The sequence below is a fragment of the Rhinolophus sinicus genome, chromosome 14 (genome assembly GCF_057876585.1).
Source record: "Rhinolophus sinicus isolate RSI-liver-muscle chromosome 14, RSI-T2T, whole genome shotgun sequence".
Classification (NCBI taxonomy): Eukaryota; Metazoa; Chordata; class Mammalia; order Chiroptera; family Rhinolophidae; genus Rhinolophus; species Rhinolophus sinicus.
In genome coordinates this window covers 155,072,099-155,092,492 of record NC_142514.1, presented here as the reverse complement: position 1 = coordinate 155,092,492, position 20,394 = coordinate 155,072,099, and the positions used below count along the sequence as shown (strand labels likewise).

The window sequence follows — 20,394 nt, the reverse complement described above, 5'->3', positions numbered from 1 at the left end:
TCACTTGATCCCTGGAAGTGGCTGGGGGAAGAGAGAAGCCTTTTGAGATAATGGAGAGGGCTGGAGATGGAGGTTCAGAGGACCTGGGTTCTAGTTCTGCTTGCTGTGTGACTCCAGACAAATGACCCAGCCTCTCTGAGTCAGTTGCACCATGCAACTTGAGGGTGGTGGTGATTATTTTCCCCTCCTAGATGGGTATGCATATGAAATGGAACATCAATACAGATCCTATTTGACTCCAGGCCCATCAATTACAAGCTCTATTTCCCCATCTGTAATACTGAACTCACCCGGTTGTGATACACACTAATGTACAGCATATTTAGAGCATGTGGCACAGGGGAGGGGAAGGAGGTACTTGTTATTTTCCACTCTGAGTGACCTCAGAACCCCATCCCTCCCAGTTGCAGTAAATGTCTGGGTCTGTTCTCTGGGCGCCTGCTGGACGGCTGTTGCTTAGGGCAGAAAGCATTCCCCCAGCTCGCTTCCTTCCAGTTGGTGGTTCCGCTGCTGCCCGCTCTGGTTTACAGCCCATTTACGGGGGGGCACCCTGGTCACTGGGTGTTTGTGTAGTGTTAATCATTAGGAGGTGGCCAGTTCCAACACTGTGAGCCCCGGGGCATCGACAAATAAGTCAGCTATTTGCCTCAGTCTATCAGGGTCTGTTTTCCGAAGGCTTTTCTCCAAGGACACAGAGGGAGGACCCCTGATGCAGCCTGGAGCTGGGGAGGTGCCTTCTGAAGGGCACAGTGGGAAATGGTTACTGAAAGTGAGGTGCTAAGTTCAGAGTGAAGCACCCACCATCCTTGGAAAACATACCATGGGCCTGCAGAGATGGGCCTTCCTTTCCCAGAGAATGAAACCCCAGGCGTTCCTCTTTCCCTCCATCCCGTTTTCCTCCCTGCAAAACCTGGACTGGTCTTTCTCCTCCTCACCCCTTAAATCTCACTTGTTTTACAAGAGCCATGAAAAAGTCCCCTCCTCCAGGAAGCCTTCTCAGTCTACCCTGTGCTGTAATGCTCTGGTTCTGACCTCTGAACCCGAGAGGGCTGACATTCTCCTGTGGGTCCTGCCCTTACCCGCAGTTGCTCATGACCTGCTCTTTGAGATAACAGAGAGGGCTTTGGTGTCTTTTAAGCTGACCCCACTCCAGACGTGTGTGTCCCCAGAGTACTAGCACAGCATCCCGGTAACGCCATGCAGAATGGGTGGGACAGCCATGCCCAAGTCATCTCAGTCAGGCTTGCAGCTAACCTTTAATGAAGACCTACTCTGTGCTAAGGGTCAAACCAGCACTGAGAGTGAGGAAAAACAAATATGTTCACTGTGAAAAATCCAAGGCCTCAGCTGTGGAGAAATAACTCATCCGGCTAAAACTGAAGTTTAGTTCAACAAGTGTTAACTAAACACCTACTATGTGCCAGACACTATATTATTAGGTTTTGGAAATCCACTCACAAATAAGATAATCCCTGCCTTCAAATTTAACATACAGAAAATAAGAGTCAAGATTGTGTTAGAAGTTACGTGTAAAATGAAGGATTGGACAAGGTCCTTTGGGAGCTCCAAGGAAAGAGACTAACGAAGTTTGAGATGCCTCGCAAGGTGACACGGGAGCTGGAGCTGAGAGAGGTGTACGTGTTGGCTGGCAAAGCAGGCTCAGAAGTGGGAATTGCACAGGTACAGGCAAGCAGACTCAGAACATCTCGGATGTGCTGGAGACAGAAATGTTAGGTGCTGCTGGGGCTTATGAAATGGAAGGTGAGGCTGGTGTGGCCACAGGGCCCAACGGTGAGGGGCCACTTCAGAAGTGAGCCCTTCATCCTGTCTCCTGACATGCGGCTAAGGAGTCTATATGCATCACGCACATGGTAAGATCTGCATCGGGGAGGATCCGTGTGGCCCGGCAGGGATGGTGTGGAGTAACAGCAGAGTGGCAGCGAGAGCAGAGGGACTGTGCCCGGCAGCACACAAGACCATGCTGTGAAGTGAGGTACACGGATGCAGGACAGAAAGCATCCCAGCTCTCCGGCTCCAGGGGAGCTCCAATCTGAACTGGGGGCTCTGACCTCCGTGGCACCGGAGTGGCGGGGTCATTAGCATGACAAGTGTTGCTTGTGGGCAGAGGCCTCCCTGCAGACTTCCCACAGGGACATTCAAGGCCAGGCCCACATCAGCTGGCTGGCTTGGCTCTCTACCCGGTGAGTCCAGATCATTAAGAGCACAGCCCTCCGGTGACTGCCTCCTCAGGGGCCTTTGTTTCAAGTGAGAAGCGAGGACATTTAATTGCCTCAGCTAGACACAAGGGTTTCCTCCCCTCTCCCTGCCCCTCCACCTACACCCCCCCCCTCAGTTCCCCAGCCCCCCCAAGCTTCATCCTACAGCTTGAGTCTTGAAATACAATCAGTGTATGTTCTGAGGCCCCCCTCCAATTATGGCTCTGATCTTTACTTCCAAAAACAGAGCTGGAATTACAGCTTGGCTCAGAGACACATTCAAATCCTCAGGGTCATAAACCCTTTCAAGTTCCTTTTCAAGACCTTTGCTGGGGATTTTAACAGGTTTGCACCTCTGAGGTTGTTATATGTTGGTTAATGGGCTGATTCCAAAGAGTGGGACCTCCTGCCAGGACATGGAGTGTGCTGACTACTTCAGCTTTTGCCAGTTACCCACTGGGGTTCTCAGGCCTTAAATGACATCTTCTGGTTTTTCTCTCCCACCAGTGTTCCCCAAGGACCAGAGGCAGAGGTACAAGAGCTGCATGAGACCCCCACCACCCCACCACCAAAGCAGAATCACAGAGGGAAGGAAGGGTATGCTGAGGCATGGATGCAATGCAGGCAGGTGGCCACGGAAGGAAGGACCCATAGTTTACATCCTGGCTCCCCAATCCAGGCCCTTGAACCTCTCTTTCCTCACCTGCAGTCGGCATTTTAATCCCTTACTAAATAATACTTGCTGCCACCGGTGCAGAGTATTCACTGGGCCCAGGTGCTGTGGAAACATGGCCCCTGCACTGTTCTCATTTACTCTTCACAGTGGCTCTCTGAAGGGGAATTGTTATTATTATTATCATTATTATTATTATTTACAGATGAGGACACGGGCCTCAGGATGGGTAAGTTCACCGATGTCTGTCACATCGCTGGGAAGCAGCAAAGCTGGGGTCTGAACCTGTCAGGGGTCACAGGTTTGAAGTCATTTTTCCAAAAACGGTACTGGGTTGGGTCAGACCATTGAGCTTCCCACAGGGGACGCTCCTGGACACCAGCAAACCCGCATTTTGAGGGCAGGTTGAGGCCACAGTTAAGTTCTTTTGAGGACTGGATGAGGACTGAGTGGGATGATTCACTCTAAACCTGGCACCAGGGTTGAGCTGTGTCACCTGTAAGAGCTGTGTACAGTCACTGATGCCCCTTTCTGATGGGTCAGTGCCCTGTTCTGATTGGTCAGTGCCCTGATCTGGTTGGTTGCTGCCTGCTTCCTAGAGCCGGATAGTCATTCATTCATTCACAGTGTCTGTAATGAGCACCCCTCTGAGCCAGGCACCTAAATGTTCAGTAAGTCTTAGTAATCCTTCTTAGGATAATATTGAATGAATGAATGAATGAATGAATGAATGAATTGATCGATCAATCACAGACATCTCCCACTGTATATGCCGGGCCTCTACAAGCCTAGGAATGCTGAGAAGAGTAAGGTATTATTCTGGTTCCTCTCTCTTAGTTTGGCCGGGGAGACCTCACCTAGCAGCAGACAATTGCACAGGCATGTTAAGTGCTACCAGAGAGCAAAGTACAGGTTACAAGGAGACCCTCGATGGATGAGAGCTTCTCACAGGACCTTGTCTGGGGTTAGGGGAGGAGTGGGGAGGGCAGGACTCGAGCCAGTCCTGGAGCAGGAATAGGGACTACCCAGGTAAGGGAAGTCAGGAGTTATTCCTGATTATTCCAAGGGAGAGCTAGATCTATAGACTAATCATCGCTGGGACACCCTCCCTTTTACGAGACAGACACCATGATGTCCTGGGAAGAACACTGGCTTTGTAGTCAGATAGATCCGGGTTGAAATTGGAACTCTGCCACTCACTGTCCGTGGGCCCCTAGCAAGTCACTTAGACTCACTGACCGGGATACTCCTCTGTGCACCTGGGATAACTCCTGTCTTGCTGGGTCCTCTGGGAGGTTAAAGCATCTAGGAGAATATTTGGAACATAGTATGTGCTCAATAAATGAGAGTTGTTGCTAACAATGAGACTCACTCAGACCCCAGATTGCAAACTACCAAGAGCCCTGGGGAGGAGTGTAGCAACCTCCCAAGGGACCGCATCTCTGCTGTCCCCAGAGCTCTCCTGAGTTGCTCCCAAACTGACAACGGAAGCATGGATCCCTTGTCCCCACAGAGGCTCTACAGCACAAGGCAGAGGGTGCCTGGAGACCCATCCTCATCTCCCCACATAGTACTTGGCCAGCGAGGCCAGCTGCTGGTTGACTAGAGGGCACCTATAGTGCCCCCTGCACTCGCCTTCTAGAGTTCACTGTGTATCCTGTAAAGGGCGACCCCACAGACTCCTACCCCACCCCAAATGCCCTGTGGTTCTGCTGTACATCTTCAGGGCTTCAGTGGGTTCCCCACAATCCACATCCAGGTAGCCCAAGGCAGGAGCCAGGGAGAACGTTTCTGAAGCCTCATTTTGCCACTGGAGAAACTGTAGGGTTTATGAGTCCCTGTCCCCAAATCTCAGGGTAAACTAAAGGGAGAGGCAGTGATATTAATCCTTGAGCCATGCAACCATCTCATTTCCCTCCTTCATTTAATCTCCTCCACACAATCTTGCAACATCCCTCAAAATGTCAGAGTCTCCCCTCAGATCTCATTTCAGGCAATGTTACAGTGCTGAGCACCATGAGTTAATGAGGGAGATAAATCAAAGTGCGCAGTGGACGAGGGAAAACAACAGGGCAGCGGCTGGAGCAGACAAAGCCGGCCTCGTCTCCTGTGGAACTGAGACACAAAAAATCCACAGGGGTCTGCAGCAGAGGCCACTCCTGGGAGAGAGGCCTGCTGAAGATGGACCCTAAAGGTCACCAGGTGTGATCGCCATGACAAAGGCCACTCTGAAGACTTTGCTGGGGGTTCTGGCACTGAAATAGTTAAATGTTCTTAGAAAAAATATGACACCTGAAGCTTCGAGCATTCCTAATATCCTGCTCAGTAAGAGACAGAGTTCCCTCAGCAGTAGGAGCTCCAGCTGAAGCCCAGCTGCATCCTGGGCTTTCCTTTCACTGAGCCTCCCTCCGATGGGGAAAACGAGACCTGGAAAGAGGGTTATCTTAAAGGTCACAAGTGCAGGTGCCACCATCTTTGCAAGCGCCTTGTTCGGTGCAAGGCACTAAGGAGAGGCTGACCAATTACTCTGTAGGTCACGTAAGGCTCAGCTTCTGCGAGGCTGGCAGCTGAGCCTCTGAATAAAGAGGAAGGCACAGGGATCGAGCACCAAGGTTTTGTGGGCAGAGACCTGAATCAAACCTTAACTTTGCCCCTTATAGCACTGTGGCTTTGGAGAAGGAAATGTCACCTTCTGGAGTCTGTTCCCTTGTAGGTAAAATGCATGGTCTCCCTGCAAAACCCATTGCAAGTGCTGTTCTGCCCTCCACTGTGGTGTACTATGCAAAGCCTGCCAACTGCATGAAAAACATCACAGTGTAGGGAAGTCCCTCCAAGCCCCCCAACACTGCCTGTTCCCAAGGCCGACCACCCGCCTCTGGACAGGCGGCGCTGATTTAGGGAACAATGTACATCCAAGTGTAATTAAATCCTGACAAACAACCACCCAAATAAATACAATTCACTGTTATCAGTCTCTTGGAATTTTATCTCGATGAAAATAAGACTACAATCCCATGAGCTTCAACTCCTACTATTATTTTGGTGAAGCTCCAAGTTAGAGCTAAACCCACTACAATGTATGAGAGTAGATTTCTCCCAAAGTGCCAGAAAGGTCAACAGCCCCACTACTCTCATCCACAGCTCTGTCTGCCCTGGACGCCCCTTTTGGAAGATTTCATTCTGGTCTGTCAACCCTGGATGTTCTTCGGTACCTGCCAGCCACAACAACAGCTCCCTCCTCTCTCACCCGCCTCTAAGTGCATCTCGGTTTAGAGCAGGCTTAGCTCTCAGGTCCAGTGAGGATGGACACCTTGTGGCCGTCTCTGCTCTGACAGCAGACGGCTGCGTGCAGGAGAGGGGGCCCCTCAGCCTGCTGGATCTGCACACACCAGAGACCTTGGGCGAGAACCACTGTCCTAACAGAACCATCACAGGACAACACCTATCACTGTGACTGTCAGAGATGAAAAGTTCATGGGGTCCCTGCCCTGCATGGACGAACGACACCCATGAGCCATTCTGTTAACTCCGCCTGCAAGTGACAACAAGAACATTGACTCCTGGGAGCTCAGGGACCTGCGACTCAGCTAGTCTGACTGTACAGATGAATAAATGCAGGGTGGGGGTGGGGCATCTGTTCAATGGTGGCACACTGAATGGTGGTAGATCTAGGACAAGGTCTCTTGGCTCCCAGGACACTCCTTCCCTTACTGCATGGGCTGCATTCGTAATCATCACCAAAGAGATAACGTGTGCTTTCATCAGTTACTTTAGAGCTCACGCTTTCCAAAATTCACACTGCGATGACCTTGCTCCCGGAAGCCTGGAGGACAGCGAGTGGTCACTGGGCCACTAACAATCTCTCTGGGCCTCAATTTCCTCATTGGAGGAGTCAGAGGGCTGCAGCTGATGATTCTGAAGGTCTCTTGCACCCAACCTTGCCCTGTAAGCTTCTGTTTGAACTGGCGTGGGAGATGCAACATTGGGAAAATTCACTTACAGGCAAGGTAACCTTGAATAGAAACTCTGGGCTGGCATAGCTGTCCCACACGATCAATCTAAAGGTTACACTGTAACCAGGGACACTTCTCCACAAGCCAGTGTAACAGCTGCCCTATACACTGGGCTTATTTCCATCAGCTCTTACATTTCAGTAACAGAAATCGGGGCTAGGCTGCTCTTCAAAAGTGACAAAGGATATTAAAGGAAACAAAAAGAAAATCCCAAACGGATGATGAGATAAGCAGGCCTATTTGGACACTTGGGTAATGTTTCTAAAGGATCTTTCCAGTCATCGCCAATAGGAAAGGAGACTGCCTGTATTTCATTATGATGAGCTCCCAATGTAGGACAACAGTTAGCTCCCAGGGATGCTCTTGTTCCTTCTGCCCCCACAGCTCTCAGTGAAAGTCTCTGTGGCATTTGGCACCTCGAGTTTTGATGGCTTATTTGGGCTTCTCTCCCCTGTATTTGACTGCAAGTTCCTCGAGAGTGGGGACTATCGCCTACTCATCTGTGGATCCCCAGGACCTGAGCATAGTAGGTGCTCAGTAAATGCCAGCATTTTTCTATAAGCTGTCATATATCAAAACAGAGTCCAAATACTTTGTTGAAATGCAACTGACCCATAGCGTTGGTTAAAATTTCGTAACCAATCCAGTCATCATGTTCCTATTCTATCTCTCCCCCACCCAGAGGAGCTACTAGAGGCCATCATTCAGACTGGGAGGCACAGAGCCTGGCATCTGAGAGGTATACAGTAAATATATGATAAAATGTATGCTACACAGTTGGCTAAATAATGGGAGGGTGGCATTAAGCTGAGATTGTCATTTGTGTGTAATAAAACAATGACAGTTACCAGTGCAATTCATATATTTTCTGCTCTCAGGCATATGGTGGAATTGTACTTCTCTTCACCTTTTAATTTAAGTATAGCCACGTGACTTCCTTTGGCCAATGACAAGGAAGTGGAAGTCACACACGCCATTTCTGGCAGAAGCTTTAAGACACAGTGTGTGTGGCTCACCACACTCTCTTTGCCATGGGGATTGTCAATGCTTTAAATCAGGGGTGTCCAAACTTTTTTCAACGTTTTTCACTAAGGGCCATATGCGGTAAAATACACAAACAGCTGGGCCACTCACCTGAGGTGAAGTACGTATTGCCTCACCTGATTTATTTAAGTAAACTAAATATATTTTTGGAATTTGCCGTGAGCCAATTAACAATGGGTCATGGGCCGCAGTTGGCCCGTGGGCCGCCGTTTGGACAGCCCTGCTTTAAATAGTAGTCCCTCTGGAACCCTAGAGTGAGAATGATGTACAACATCCTCCCACTGACCTGCAATGGCCAGACCCGGTGGGTTTTTAGGGGTTGTTTGTTACACAGCACAACCCATCCAATCCTGACTGATGTGCAAATTTGCCCAGGTACTTAGATTAAAACACATGATACTATTTTCTGTTGGAGGGCACAGGTGTAGTTAGATTCTGACTTGGGGTAAAGGGCCTACGGTTTGGCTTGCTGAGGGATAAACACAGGAAAAGGTGCCCCTGTTTGGCTTTCCTCTTTGACCTTCCATTCTTGCTTTCCTATTGCTAGCCCTCCTCTCATCTATACTTTGAACAACCATCATGTCTACAAATTACTGTGAAACAACTACTGAAAAGGCACCACTTTTGAAAACGTACTTTGGGGGAGTGATCTCCATCCCCTACTCCCCACCCCCGCCCTGACACAAACACATTTTCAGCTCTTCTCCTCCCAGAATGTAACCTGGAACAAAGTTATGAAGTTGGGCAACATGAGGGAGTGGGCCATTCTCACGGGACCATTATTATACGGCTTTTTTTTTTTTTTTTTAAGTGAAAACACTGCCTGCTGGAGAAATGATACTCCACAGACTATTCTTTTTTCTTTACAACCCCCCTGGGAGAATTCCTTTGTGGCTTAAGGTGCAGATGGTTTGCTTCCTGTCAGCACCACCCCTCTGTACAGCACAGGTGGCCCCTGCCCACCCATTCCACAGGAAGCAGCTCTTACTTAAAAAGAAAGGCAGTGGTTCCAGCAGCAAAAGAGGCCCTCGGGAAAGGCCAACGCAGTAATTATTACCCTGTTCCCTCGGAAATAGAGATTTGCCTCCAAGGCTCCTTTTATGAGCTTTAAAATGAAAGTGACTATTCCTCGTGCCTCCTTTGTTTCCCCTTGCTACACACAAGCAGGAGAAGAAAAGGGAAAGGGATGGAAAGGAAACAGGATGAAGACCACTGACGCCAGGTACTGTGCTAGAAAATGAATGTAACCCTTGAATGCAGGACTAAGAAAATGTTCAGTGGCACTAGTGGGCAGAAGAGGTGGTTAGTTATAAAGCAATCAGGAGAAGGCAATGAGAGAGGAGGAGAGGGGAAGCTAGGAGAGAGAGACGGAGGAGGAGGGAGAGAAAGGGAGATCAACTGATTGACCCAAGCAGTGAAAGATGAGAACAAAATATTATGGGAGAAATGAGGAAGTGGGGGTGGGGGATGCAAGGCGAAGTTCATTTTCTCTTAGGCAGGTAAGAAGCTCAATGGTGAATTACCATTCAAATATGCAACCACGTAGCACCTTATGGTTAGTGTGTCTGTATTCTCTATTTCCTCCCTTTGCAACGTGCCATAGTCTAACTTACAGTTTCCCCTGGTGCTAATGCTGTCCTTTAACTCACAATTGTTCTTTCTTTATAGTAGACACTCTAAGCTGTTGTGGAAAGAAGAGGGTTTACTGATTTGTTAATTAATTAAATATAAAGAAAAGCATTGCAGGGCATAAGGACCAGATAGCCCTGAATGATTTGCAGGACTGAGGAATAGAGTATTTTGTTTTTGTTCAGTACTTTGTAAAACACTGTCACCACCTTTACCTTGTGTACTCCTCACTATGGTCCTTAACACTCCCTGATCAGGTAGCAGAACATATCCACATGTTCTGGAGATTAGGCAGTGCACATCCGGGGTGGGGGCGGGCGGCGGGAGGGCATTATTCTGCCTCCCACAGGCTTGGAAGGCAGGGTTAAGGCAGGGAGAAGGCATTCCTATCTGTATTTCCCCTCATCTGCATAGCTCAGCAGGGGCTCTGCCTACAAAATACCTGGGTTGGGGACCAATTCCATGTCCTGGCTAGGGACCTCGGGCCTGGATTGAACCCATCTCTCCAAGATATCGGTTAAGTCTGTCTCTATGAATGTGCACTGCTTGGGGCTAGGAGGGTGCCTTGTTGCACACAAGTCACCAAGCCAAGCATTGCCCTGGGCCCTTGGAGATCTTGTGACACTCCGGGCGAGGCAAGAGGGTTCAGCTTGGCAGGCTGGTCAAATACCAGGTTGCATAGTTACATCCCCACACCGTGGGACTCCCAATTCAAGCTGAAACTGGGACAGCTCTGAGCACCAAGGCCAGGGCCCAAATGCAGACAGAAAAGTCTGTGCAGTGACTCTGACTCTTACTGAAAGAGCCATCGCAATACCTAAGACACTCAGAGTTTGGAGGGCAAGGGAAGCCTTTGCAACAAGAAGGAAAAAAAAAACCAAAAAAAACCAGCTTCTCCTTTCTGCTTGGTTTCTTGGCATGAGGTTGGAGGGCAATTTTCATTTTGCTCAAGTCTCAGGCTGACATTTTACCACACGGCATTAGTTTGTTTTTGTTTTTGGGTTGTTTTTGTTTTGCTATTTTTCTTACTACCTAAATTATTATAAGAAAAGCTACTGGAGTTCAATGAGCATTCTAATGGTTTAGAAGAAAGTTAGTAAGCAACGTAACCAGCACAACGAGCCTGATTTCTGTCCTCCTTGGGCTCTGAACGACACTTGCATGGCCTGGGGATGCTATTTCGGGGAGCATCTAACTGCTCGAGCCCCCTGCGTGCTACAGCAGGAGGGTGATGACAGAAAGCTCCGTGAGCACAGCTTTGGAGGGACAAAGAAAGGGATCGGGAATGGACACTTTCCCAGAGCTGAGCTTCAAGCTTTGAAAGCACTCAACTCGCTGGAGTTCAAGGACTTTTGATGGGTGCTGAGGGGACAGCAGTGCATGTCGGAGCTGGCAGGACAGCAATAAACCTGTGCTGTCTGTGAGCCCCATCTCTCGGCCCTCCTTCTCGTATTTCTTCTTCCTCCCTGGCTGCCCATTCAGAAACCTCCATGCCAGAGTTTTTTTTTATTTGTCTGGTATCTGGGGCCTGTGACTTGTAAGAAGCTACCTCCATTTGTCCCTTTTGATCCTCCCTTCTTAGCCGGCTGGCTCTAGTTTGCTGGAAGTAGCCACTGACGACTGTCAGGTGAAAACGAGAGCCCAGGGGTGGCAACCCTGAAAAGTGACAGGAGATCAAGGGCAGGCTTGGCATTTTGAATTTACTATTGTCATTTATTATGTCTCAGAAGCCAGCTGGTGACATATGAGACTTACGAGCTGACATGGCCTCTATCTCCCAGGCTCCGAAGGTACACACTGCTATCAGTTACTTTTAATAACCCTGAAGATATCCCAGCCACATCCTGTGGCAAACAGCCGACATCTGTCTGGGAGGTCAGCACCCTCTAAGGCTGGTCTCCAGAGCGGCACTGCTGAGGTTAATGATTTTCTTATTCATTAGGAAAGTGGCTGAGGTGATCTGCCCTTCATATGCTTCTTTCCTCAGCTGAGGTCTAGTCAGGTGTCATTTCTCAGTACTTTTCCTATTCCCTTTGTAGAACCAGTCTGTTGCTTGCGTGTGAATCCTTAAGGACGGGGTTGTCATTTTATACAGAACTTCCTGGAAATATTGCAGCCCTGGGATCTTCTTTATTTTTCAGGTTACAAGGGAAGAATTTTGGAAAGGAACTGGGTTTTCTCCCGTTTTTCACTTGTCTAATCTAAATTATCTAAAGAACACGTTTCCAATTACTGGGACAAGGACAACACTACTGAACCTGCCATACAATGCCGGTTATTTGCACACTACCTTAAAAAAAACCCCACCTATCTGCACACCATCTGTGATCTTCTTCCTTGATATTTCACATTAAATAGCCGACACTATCCTTACTCTAAGCAATATCTATAAAATCACGGGTTTGATGGTACAGTTGTAAGGTTTTTTTTGAAATATTGAAATTAAAATGTAATTGTTAAAAATAAATATTTCCCCGTCTACCAATTAAAATTACATCCTTCACATACTACTACTGTAAGCCTCCCACTTTGGGAAACACTCTCCTACAATATAGTTTTTGGAAGAGATTTACATGAAGAACTCTATAGAGACAAATCTAACACTATTTCAGCTCAGCCAAAGATGAAGCATTACTATGGTCTGTTTACAATAATTTTGGAAATGAAAGAAATTGAATATATTCCAGCAGAATGAAAAATATCTCACTGCCTAGAGGTCAGAACTTTAAAATAGGAAATTTATAAACATTCTTACATCCTATTTTTTTTAAAAAGCCACCTGATTCTTTCTTTAAAAGTTGGTCGGTTATCCGTTTAGTCTTACATGGTCATACCTGAGCAGTGCATTCTGGGGAGAACCAGAAGACACTTACCCATAAGCTGAACTGGAACAATATAACAAATGCTACCCATCTTTCCAGCTCCCACCCAAATCCTCCACTTCTAAAAGCAGAAACATGCTCAGCTGCGATCTGTAATAATTCCATTAACCCTGCAACGGAGCATTAAATTAAACTGCCTGGCGCAGATTCTTCTTTCACTACAAGGGGACAAGTACCTTGTAAGGCCTGCATTTTATGCTAATAGATTTACTAACCAACTACATGTTTCCGGGAGAACACACATAAGCAAAATAATTTGGCAAATTGTGACATCTCCAGTGGGGGTGTTACAACAAACTGATTTTTCCCCTGACACTAGTTAAAGATTTTAGTTAGACAGAGCTTTAGCCTTAGAAAGAGCAGTGCTCAAATGGTTCAGCTTTCTATGGACTTTTCAAACCAATACTTTTTGGGGAAAAAAAATTAATTACAGTAACAAAGCTGAGTTGAGCTGGCACTGAAGTGGGAAGCCCTTGGGCATCTCTGGTATATATCACCAGCCTCAACTCTGCAGGGGACTCTGAGAAGGACAATTCAAGTCAGGGGCAGAGCCTGGGCCAGACCCCAAGTTCCTGACAACTAATGCAGCTCTCTCTACATCAGCCTAACTTCCCAGCCCTTCCAGAGAGAATGTGAAGATTTCTTTCCAGCAAATTCCATCTCTGGTGGTAACTGCATTGTCTGTCTCTTTAGTATGCTGCCCTATTTCTCTAAAGCTAGAGAACTACATAAGTCACCTAGAGCCTTGTAAAAAGTCTGCTCTGCTAAGAGGACAGCAAGAAGCTGGACTTGTCCTACAAATACCTGGCTCTCCAACGCATGAGGTTTAGCACCCGAAAAGAGTACAGTGATTTCAAAGCACTCCCATCTAAATTCCATGTAATGTCTCATCAACCCAGATGTGGAAAGAGGTCAAATATGCCAGAAAAATGCTTCATCACTCAGATCATTAAAGGGGACTGAAATCTAGAAACAACACATCAGAGCTGGAAAGGATCTTGCTCATGGTCATAGAAATGGTTTGTGGACTAGAAACGTGGATGCCACACATCCTTCTTTCTTTACTGTAATGTTTGCTGAAGCTCTTTTCATCTGTGACGGCCACAGCAATGACAACAGGTCAAACCCTATCATCTCCACCACCTACGCGCTGCAGCCTTGTCTCCGATTACCAAACAACAGGAGACACATGGTGAAGCCGGCTCAGCCAAGGCCAGAAGAGCTCCTGTCTGCAGACAGACCTTCTGTGCATCCTCAGGGACTCTGTCCCAAGGTGCAGTACCTAGAAAGCCGGCTAACAGAGGGAGTAAAGCAGATCCCTGGGGGGCTGCTCAACTGACAAAGATGTAGTAGCAACAGTCCAAACAACAACAAAAGCTACTCAAGCCTGAATTCCCTCTGTTCTGGCTCTCAGAAGCACCACCCTACCCATAAGCAGGACTCAAGAACCTATCAGCAACCCTCTCCTACCTGCTGTGCCAGCTGCTAACCCCAGGAACTGCCTCAACGGCTTCCAACCTCCACGTAGTTAAAGCAGCACCCATCCGCTCTCAAAATCACCACACTCATTTCTCAGGCCACTTGGAATGACCTCCGCACCTGGCCAACCCCGAGTGGAGCAAGCTTACCTGTCAGCGTCTCCGAGGCCCAGGGAGGTATTTCTTTGCAGGGTCTCCCGCACCACAGCCATTCCATCAGGGAGCCGGTTCAGGCGACGGGTGTAGAGGCCAAGTCCACCATCGGTCATGTACCTTTAAGAGGAGAAGAGGATGATGCAAACGTATGATCAAAAGCAAGTCATGGGCAGTCTTGTGGTTCATATCCAAAAGGCCTGCATGGCCATCCTGTGTTCTAAAGGGAAAGGAACTTTCCCGAGGCTCTGTCCCTGATCAGCCGCTGATTCAACCCAGAGGCTCACCAACTTGCTAGCAAAAATAGAACTCAGCTTAATTAACCCAAACTCACAGGAATCTATGAAGCAGAAGGGAACCAGTGAATAAAATTAACTGTCAGATGGATTCATGACATTCTTTTTAATGCCAGCAATTATACAAGCAGGTGTTTCACCTCACTAATGTGAATGGAACTGGCAAGTCATTAGCAAATCATAGGGAACAAAATTACAGAACAGTGCCGTGGAGGAAGTAGGCAAGCTTTTAAGAGAGGCAGAAAGAATAGAGGATGAAAGAGCCACCTTTGCTATCACAGGCAAGCCACTTACTGCCTTCCCACATCCCCAGGCAAACAGGAGAATTAGTGAGATAAGGCATATGAAAGCGCTGTGCAGTTTGCATTAGATCATGTTAAATGAAAGACATTATCAGGCTTGTAATCATCTGGAAGTATCTGCAATGGTGAATTACGTCTTTGATACCAGCGTCTTAAGGGGGTTGCCACAAAACTCTCTGAATAACACGAATGCTGATTGACTCTTTTCCAGATCTCTTGGTGATGCTACAAAGCGATCTTCTGATGAAATCAGTGTTGTGCAGGGAAATGGGGGTGACCCCTGGAACTTTCTGGATAGGTGGATGACTGTCCGCAAAGCAGACCAGTCCCTGAGATCTTGGCCATCAGTAGGAGGCAGTTCAGGTCCAAAGCAGCTTTACCTCATCAACCTTGGCTCGTTTACAACAGCCCCTCAAGGAGACTGCTGAGTTATTACCCTCATCTTCAGAGCAGCACAGGAAGCAAAGTAAAACGTGGGCAGAACAAGAAACCAAACTCAGATCCCTTTAATTCCCACATAAGCTCTGTGAGACAGACCTGGAAGGTGTCTGAAAATGCGTTTTACCTTTCAAGTCACATAACGTGTAGTAAGAAGACCCATGAGTAGTTTATTTTCCTGAAACAGTCAGCTGAGCTATATCATGAACTGTTTCACATTATTTAAAATTTTAGCTTTAGAATAAATATATGGTGTAGATCCTGAAGGTTCTCAATCCTTGAGTTTTTTCCCATCTCTAGTTTGGGAACTTTTAGGGGTATATTCGTAGGAAAAGTGGAATTATAAGACGCTGTGGAGGTTGTCTAGAACCAGTACATTCAAGTCAAGGGTCGAGAAGAAAGTCCTCACTGGAGCCATTGTGGGTGAGAAGGCGCTTCTAGTATGAGTCAAAGTAACTTCCCCTTAGAGCAGCCTCCAGGAAACCACGTCTGCTGTCCCCCCACTGTACCCCTCCATTGATGACATTCATGACCACAGATGATGCAATCCCAACATAATGGAAACTGTTGGAGTCCATCAGACCAATGATATGTGGTTGTGCCAACAAAACAACCACAGAACAGACTGAAATTTTCACTCAACCGTACCATTTTAAAACCAAAGAGCACTCTGTGAATATACTAAAAACCACGGAAATTGCCTTCCTAGTCCACTCTCCTTCCCGGATAACAGAATCCTAAATTTGTTCTTCTCTAGCAGGGTTGGAAGGCCATGAACCTTGATTCGTCTAATCACAGGGATTCTATCCCCCTCACTACTGACTAGTTTACACATTGTTGATATGATGTAAATTTGGCCAGTGAAGTCAAGTCTGACAGGAGGCTTCTGGGAAAGTTCTTTTCACTCTTAAAAAAAAGACACAAGGGGTGTTTGCCACCACCGCACCGCGATCGCTCTTTAACGCCAGCGCCGCCTCTAGCTCGCTGAGCTCCAGAGGAAGGAGAAGGGGTTAAGTAAGGAGGTCTCTAGACCATGGCTCGTACAAAGCAGACTACCCGCAAATCGACCATCGTAAAGCACCCAGGAAGCAACTGGCTACAAAAGCGGCTCGCAAGAGTGCGCCCTCTACTGGAGGGGTGAAGAAACCTCATCGTTCCAGACCTGGAATGGTGCACTCGAGTGGAATTAGACGTTATCAGAAGTCCACTGAAATTCTGATTCGCACACTTCTCTTCCAGCGTCTGGTGCGAGAAATTTCTCAGAACTTCAAAAGAGATCTGCTTCCGGAGTGCAGCTATTGGTGCTTTGCAGGAAGCAAGTGAGGCCTATCTGATGGGCCTTTTTGAAGACACCAACCTGTGTGTTCTCCATGCAAAACGCGTAACAATGATGCCAAAAGACATCCAGCTAGCACGCTGCGGACGTGGAGAACATGCTTAGGAATCCACTATGATGGGAAACATTTCATTCGTTAGAAAAAAATTTCTCTTTTTCCTGTTATTGGTAGTTCTGAATGTTAGTTATTTTTTTCCTGTGGGATCAAAGGGTACCTAAGTATATGATTACAAGTGGAAAAATAGGGGACAGAAATCAGGTATTGGTAGTTTTTCCATTTTCATTTGTGTGTGAATTTTTAATATAAATGCGGGGACAAAGAAAGTATAATGCAAGTCAAAAGTTCCAGTGAACAAGTTTCAGGAGTTCAACTTTATAACGATTATAAATAAACCTGTTAAATTTTTCTGGACAATGCCAGTATTTGGATTTTTTTTAAAACAAGTAAATTTCTTACTGATGGCAACTAAATGGTGTTCGTGGCATTTTTATCACACAGTAGATTCCATCCATTCACTACACTTTTCTGAGTTGTTCTACATGCAAATACATGGTTTTAATGTTGTCTGTCTTCTATGCTGTTCCTGTAAGTTTGCTATTCAAATACATTAAACTATTAAAAAAAAAACAGACATAAGAAAAATATGGCCTAAATGTTTGTGTTCCCCTAAAATTCATATGTTGAAGCCCTAATCCCCAAGGTGATAGTATTTACAGGTGGGGCCTTTGGAAAATAGTTAGGGTTAAATTAGGTCATGAGGGTAGAGCCCCCATAACGAAATTAGTGTCCTTATAAATTGAGAGAGAGAATACAGATCTCTCTTTCTCTTGCTCCACTGTATGAGGAAACAGCAAAAAGGTGGCTGTTTGCAAGCCAGGAAGGGTCCCTCTCCAAGAATCAAATCTTCAAGCACTTTGATCTTAGATTTCCCTGACTCTGTAAGAGTGAGAAATAAATGTTTGTGGTTTAAGCCTGAAGAAATAAATAGCACTGAATTTTGTAATTTAAAATGGTAAATTTGGGGGCTGGCCCGGTAGCTCAGGAGGTTGGAGCTCCGTGCTCCTAACTCCAAAGGCTGCCAGTTTGATTCCCACATGGGCCAGTGGGCTCTCAGTCACAAGGTTGCCAGTTTGATTTGTCAACTCCCACAAGGGATGGTGGGCTGCACCCCCTGCAACTAACAACAGCAACTGGACCTGGAGCTGAGCTGCACCCTCCACAACTAAGACTGAAAGGACAACAACTTGACTTGGAAAAAGTCCTGGAAGTACACACTGTTCCCCAATAAATTCCTGTTCCCCTTCCCCAATAAAATCTTTTTTTAAAAAAAATTAAAAATAATGGTAAATTTTATCGTATATGAATTGTATCTCAATAAAAACAACAGTGATGACAGCGATAGTTAAATAATGCTTTGTGTAGTTCCTTGTTAACACTTGTCTCTCCCACACAAGGCAGCGAGCTCCTTGAAGGCAGGGACTGTTCTGATTTTGTTCCAGTCCACATCCCATGTGCCTAGCACAGGCTACGTGCTTCTTTAATCCTGTTTTTGTGGAAGGAATGAAGCCCAAACACATTGTCATCAGGTGGGTTTAGCAAAAACTTTTGGAAAGGACACCAGTTACAGGTTTTCCTTCCTCTTAAATGTCAGCAAACTTGACATCTAAGACATGTTGCAAGGCAAGTAAAACTGCCAGTCTACCCATCTGTCCATCCATCCCTCTGTCCTCTAACCCACTCACTCATCAAACAGAGAGATGACCCAGGGTCCAGTGCGAACTACATGCACGTATCTTACTACAGGAAAAGTAAAACCACGTATGTCAAAATGCAGTCATTTTGTTAGCAGCTAGACTTTGTAGATCGAATGTCCTTTCAAGGACAATTCAGTGGAAACTCTTCAAAACACAATCTGTTGCATCATGAAGCAAGGCAGTTAATTTGATTTCAGTAAAGTCCTCCCAACCATAGAGATAAACAAAAAATTTTCAACCGAGGAGATCTTGTCAAAGGACAAAGTAATTTTAGCATTCACTTCCCTGCTGGATTTTTATTGCTGGTGAAACAACACACACGGTTGGGCAATTACATGCACCTGGGCATGTAGCTGAGCCCCTGCCACACACACACACCCTGGTTTTCTGCGAGCACTGGACAGCAGAGCCCGGTGCATTCAGAGATGGAATAATGAGACATGCTACAGCCCCAGGCCAGCAACACCCACAGTTCTGTCGAAAATGACCACTAATGAGGGTAGGAGAACCCTGGAGAGATGGGACTGGTTGTGCTAAGTTGGCTTGTCAACTGCCGCTGGGAATTCTGATTTTGTTTAGGCAGAGAGGGGAAAGGCAAGGGTAAATATGGATGCTCTGCCTTCTCAAATGTACCCAAAAGCCAGGGAGTTGAATGCAACTAATCTGATCAGGAATTGATTTTGCGCGTGAGAGAGATAGAGGAAGAGAGAGAGAGAGAGAGAGAGAGAGAGAGAGAGAGAGAGAGAGAGGAAAAAGGAGAATTTACCTCTTCTCTCAAAGGTTTGTAAAAATCTATTCAATCATATTTTTTTAATGATATTGTTCCAAATAAATTCGGTTGCATGTTCTCTTAGTAGAAGACAGCACAGCACTGGAGACAGTTGTCACTAGAGCCATCCTCATACTCAAGAACCTAATTTAAAATATTTCTAAATTATTATCCACAATTACAATAGTCTGATTTGTTGAAAGAAACACACACACACACACACACACACACACACACACACACACACACGGTCTGACAAGTTCGCAAACTTCTTGCACCGATGTTGCTAATCTTTTTTGATATCCGAGGGATTATTCATTATGAATTTGTACCAACTGGACAAACAGTTAACCAAGTTTACTATTTGGAAGTGCTGAAAAGGCTGAGAGAAAAAGTTAGATGAAAACGACCTGAATTTTTTGCCAATAATTCATGGCTCTTGAATCACGACAATGCACCAGCTCACACGGCACTGTCTGTGAGGGAGTTTTTAGCCAGTAAACAAATAACTGTACTGGAACACCCTCCCTACTCACCTGATCTGACCCCCAATGACTTCTTTCTTTACCCAAAGATGAAGGAAATATTGAAAGGAAGACATTTTGATGATATTCAGGACATCAAAGGTAATACGATGACAGCTCTGATGGCCATTCCAGAAAAAGAGTTCCAAAACTGCTCTGAAGGGTGAACTAGGTGCTGGCATTAGTTCATAGCTTCCCAAGGGGAGGACTTCGAAGGTGACTGTAGTGATATTCAGCAAGGAGGTATGCAGCACTTTTTGTAGGATGAGTTCACAAACTTAATTGTCACACCGTGTGTGTGTGATTTTAATAACTCTTCTAGCTCCAGTGAAAAATATACATTTTTCTGTTCAACCCAAATCTGTATAGGAATTGGCTACTGAATATGCTAAAACTAACTCTGCAATAAGTTGATCCCTGGAGAAAGCAGCCTTCACAGATGAAGCGGTCACCCCGCGTGTCCATCTGCAACACCAGCCCTTGCCCAGCGGTTGAAAAGGCTTTTGTTCCTGAAGACTCAGGGAGGCCAGGGAGTTAGGGCCACACCCCACTTCGGGAGCTTTAGGGAGGCTCAAAGGCTCACACCGATGGAGACGAAAGGACTTGCCTGCGGTCACAAGAACAGGAACCAGCTGATCCAGGGACCCCAGCCCCGGGGCCACACTTTCCTTCTCCTTGGGGCAATAACTAATCCGAACTGGAGCTTAATGAGGTGCTAGTAACATCCTAATGTTTGTTTGGTGGGGTCCTGCCTAAGCTGCCAAGTGACTGAACAATTTCCACATTACCCTCCCGGTTCTGCAGTGATGGGTGGAGGGGGCTCTCTGCCTCACCTTCCACAGCTCCCTCAGAGGCCCCAGGATGGAGAAAGCAGGAACCTCTGCTA

The 20,394-nt window shown here is 46.6% G+C and overlaps 1 protein-coding gene and 1 pseudogene across 11 annotated transcripts in view; one reads left to right on the top strand and one right to left on the bottom strand.

The window, feature by feature from the left end:
* The window catches only part of NAV2 (neuron navigator 2), a 711,083-nt gene that overhangs the window by 102,491 nt on the left and 588,198 nt on the right, over positions 1 to 20,394 (bottom strand). For all 10 annotated transcript variants that reach the window (XR_012497554.2, XM_074336128.2, XM_074336124.2 and 7 more), the window contains one exon: positions 14,086 to 14,208. Coding sequence is in view for 9 of the 10 variants with exons in the window: in XM_074336128.2 (XP_074192229.2) it covers positions 14,086 to 14,208 (123 nt within the window). In the remaining variant the exon portion in view is untranslated. The remainder of the gene's footprint in view (positions 1 to 14,085; positions 14,209 to 20,394) is intronic.
* On the top strand, positions 8,848 to 17,461 carry LOC148755885 (histone H3.3A-like; annotated as a pseudogene). The gene is made up of 2 exons (XR_016018776.1): positions 8,848 to 9,168; positions 14,898 to 17,461. The product of XR_016018776.1 is annotated as a histone H3.3A-like (transcript).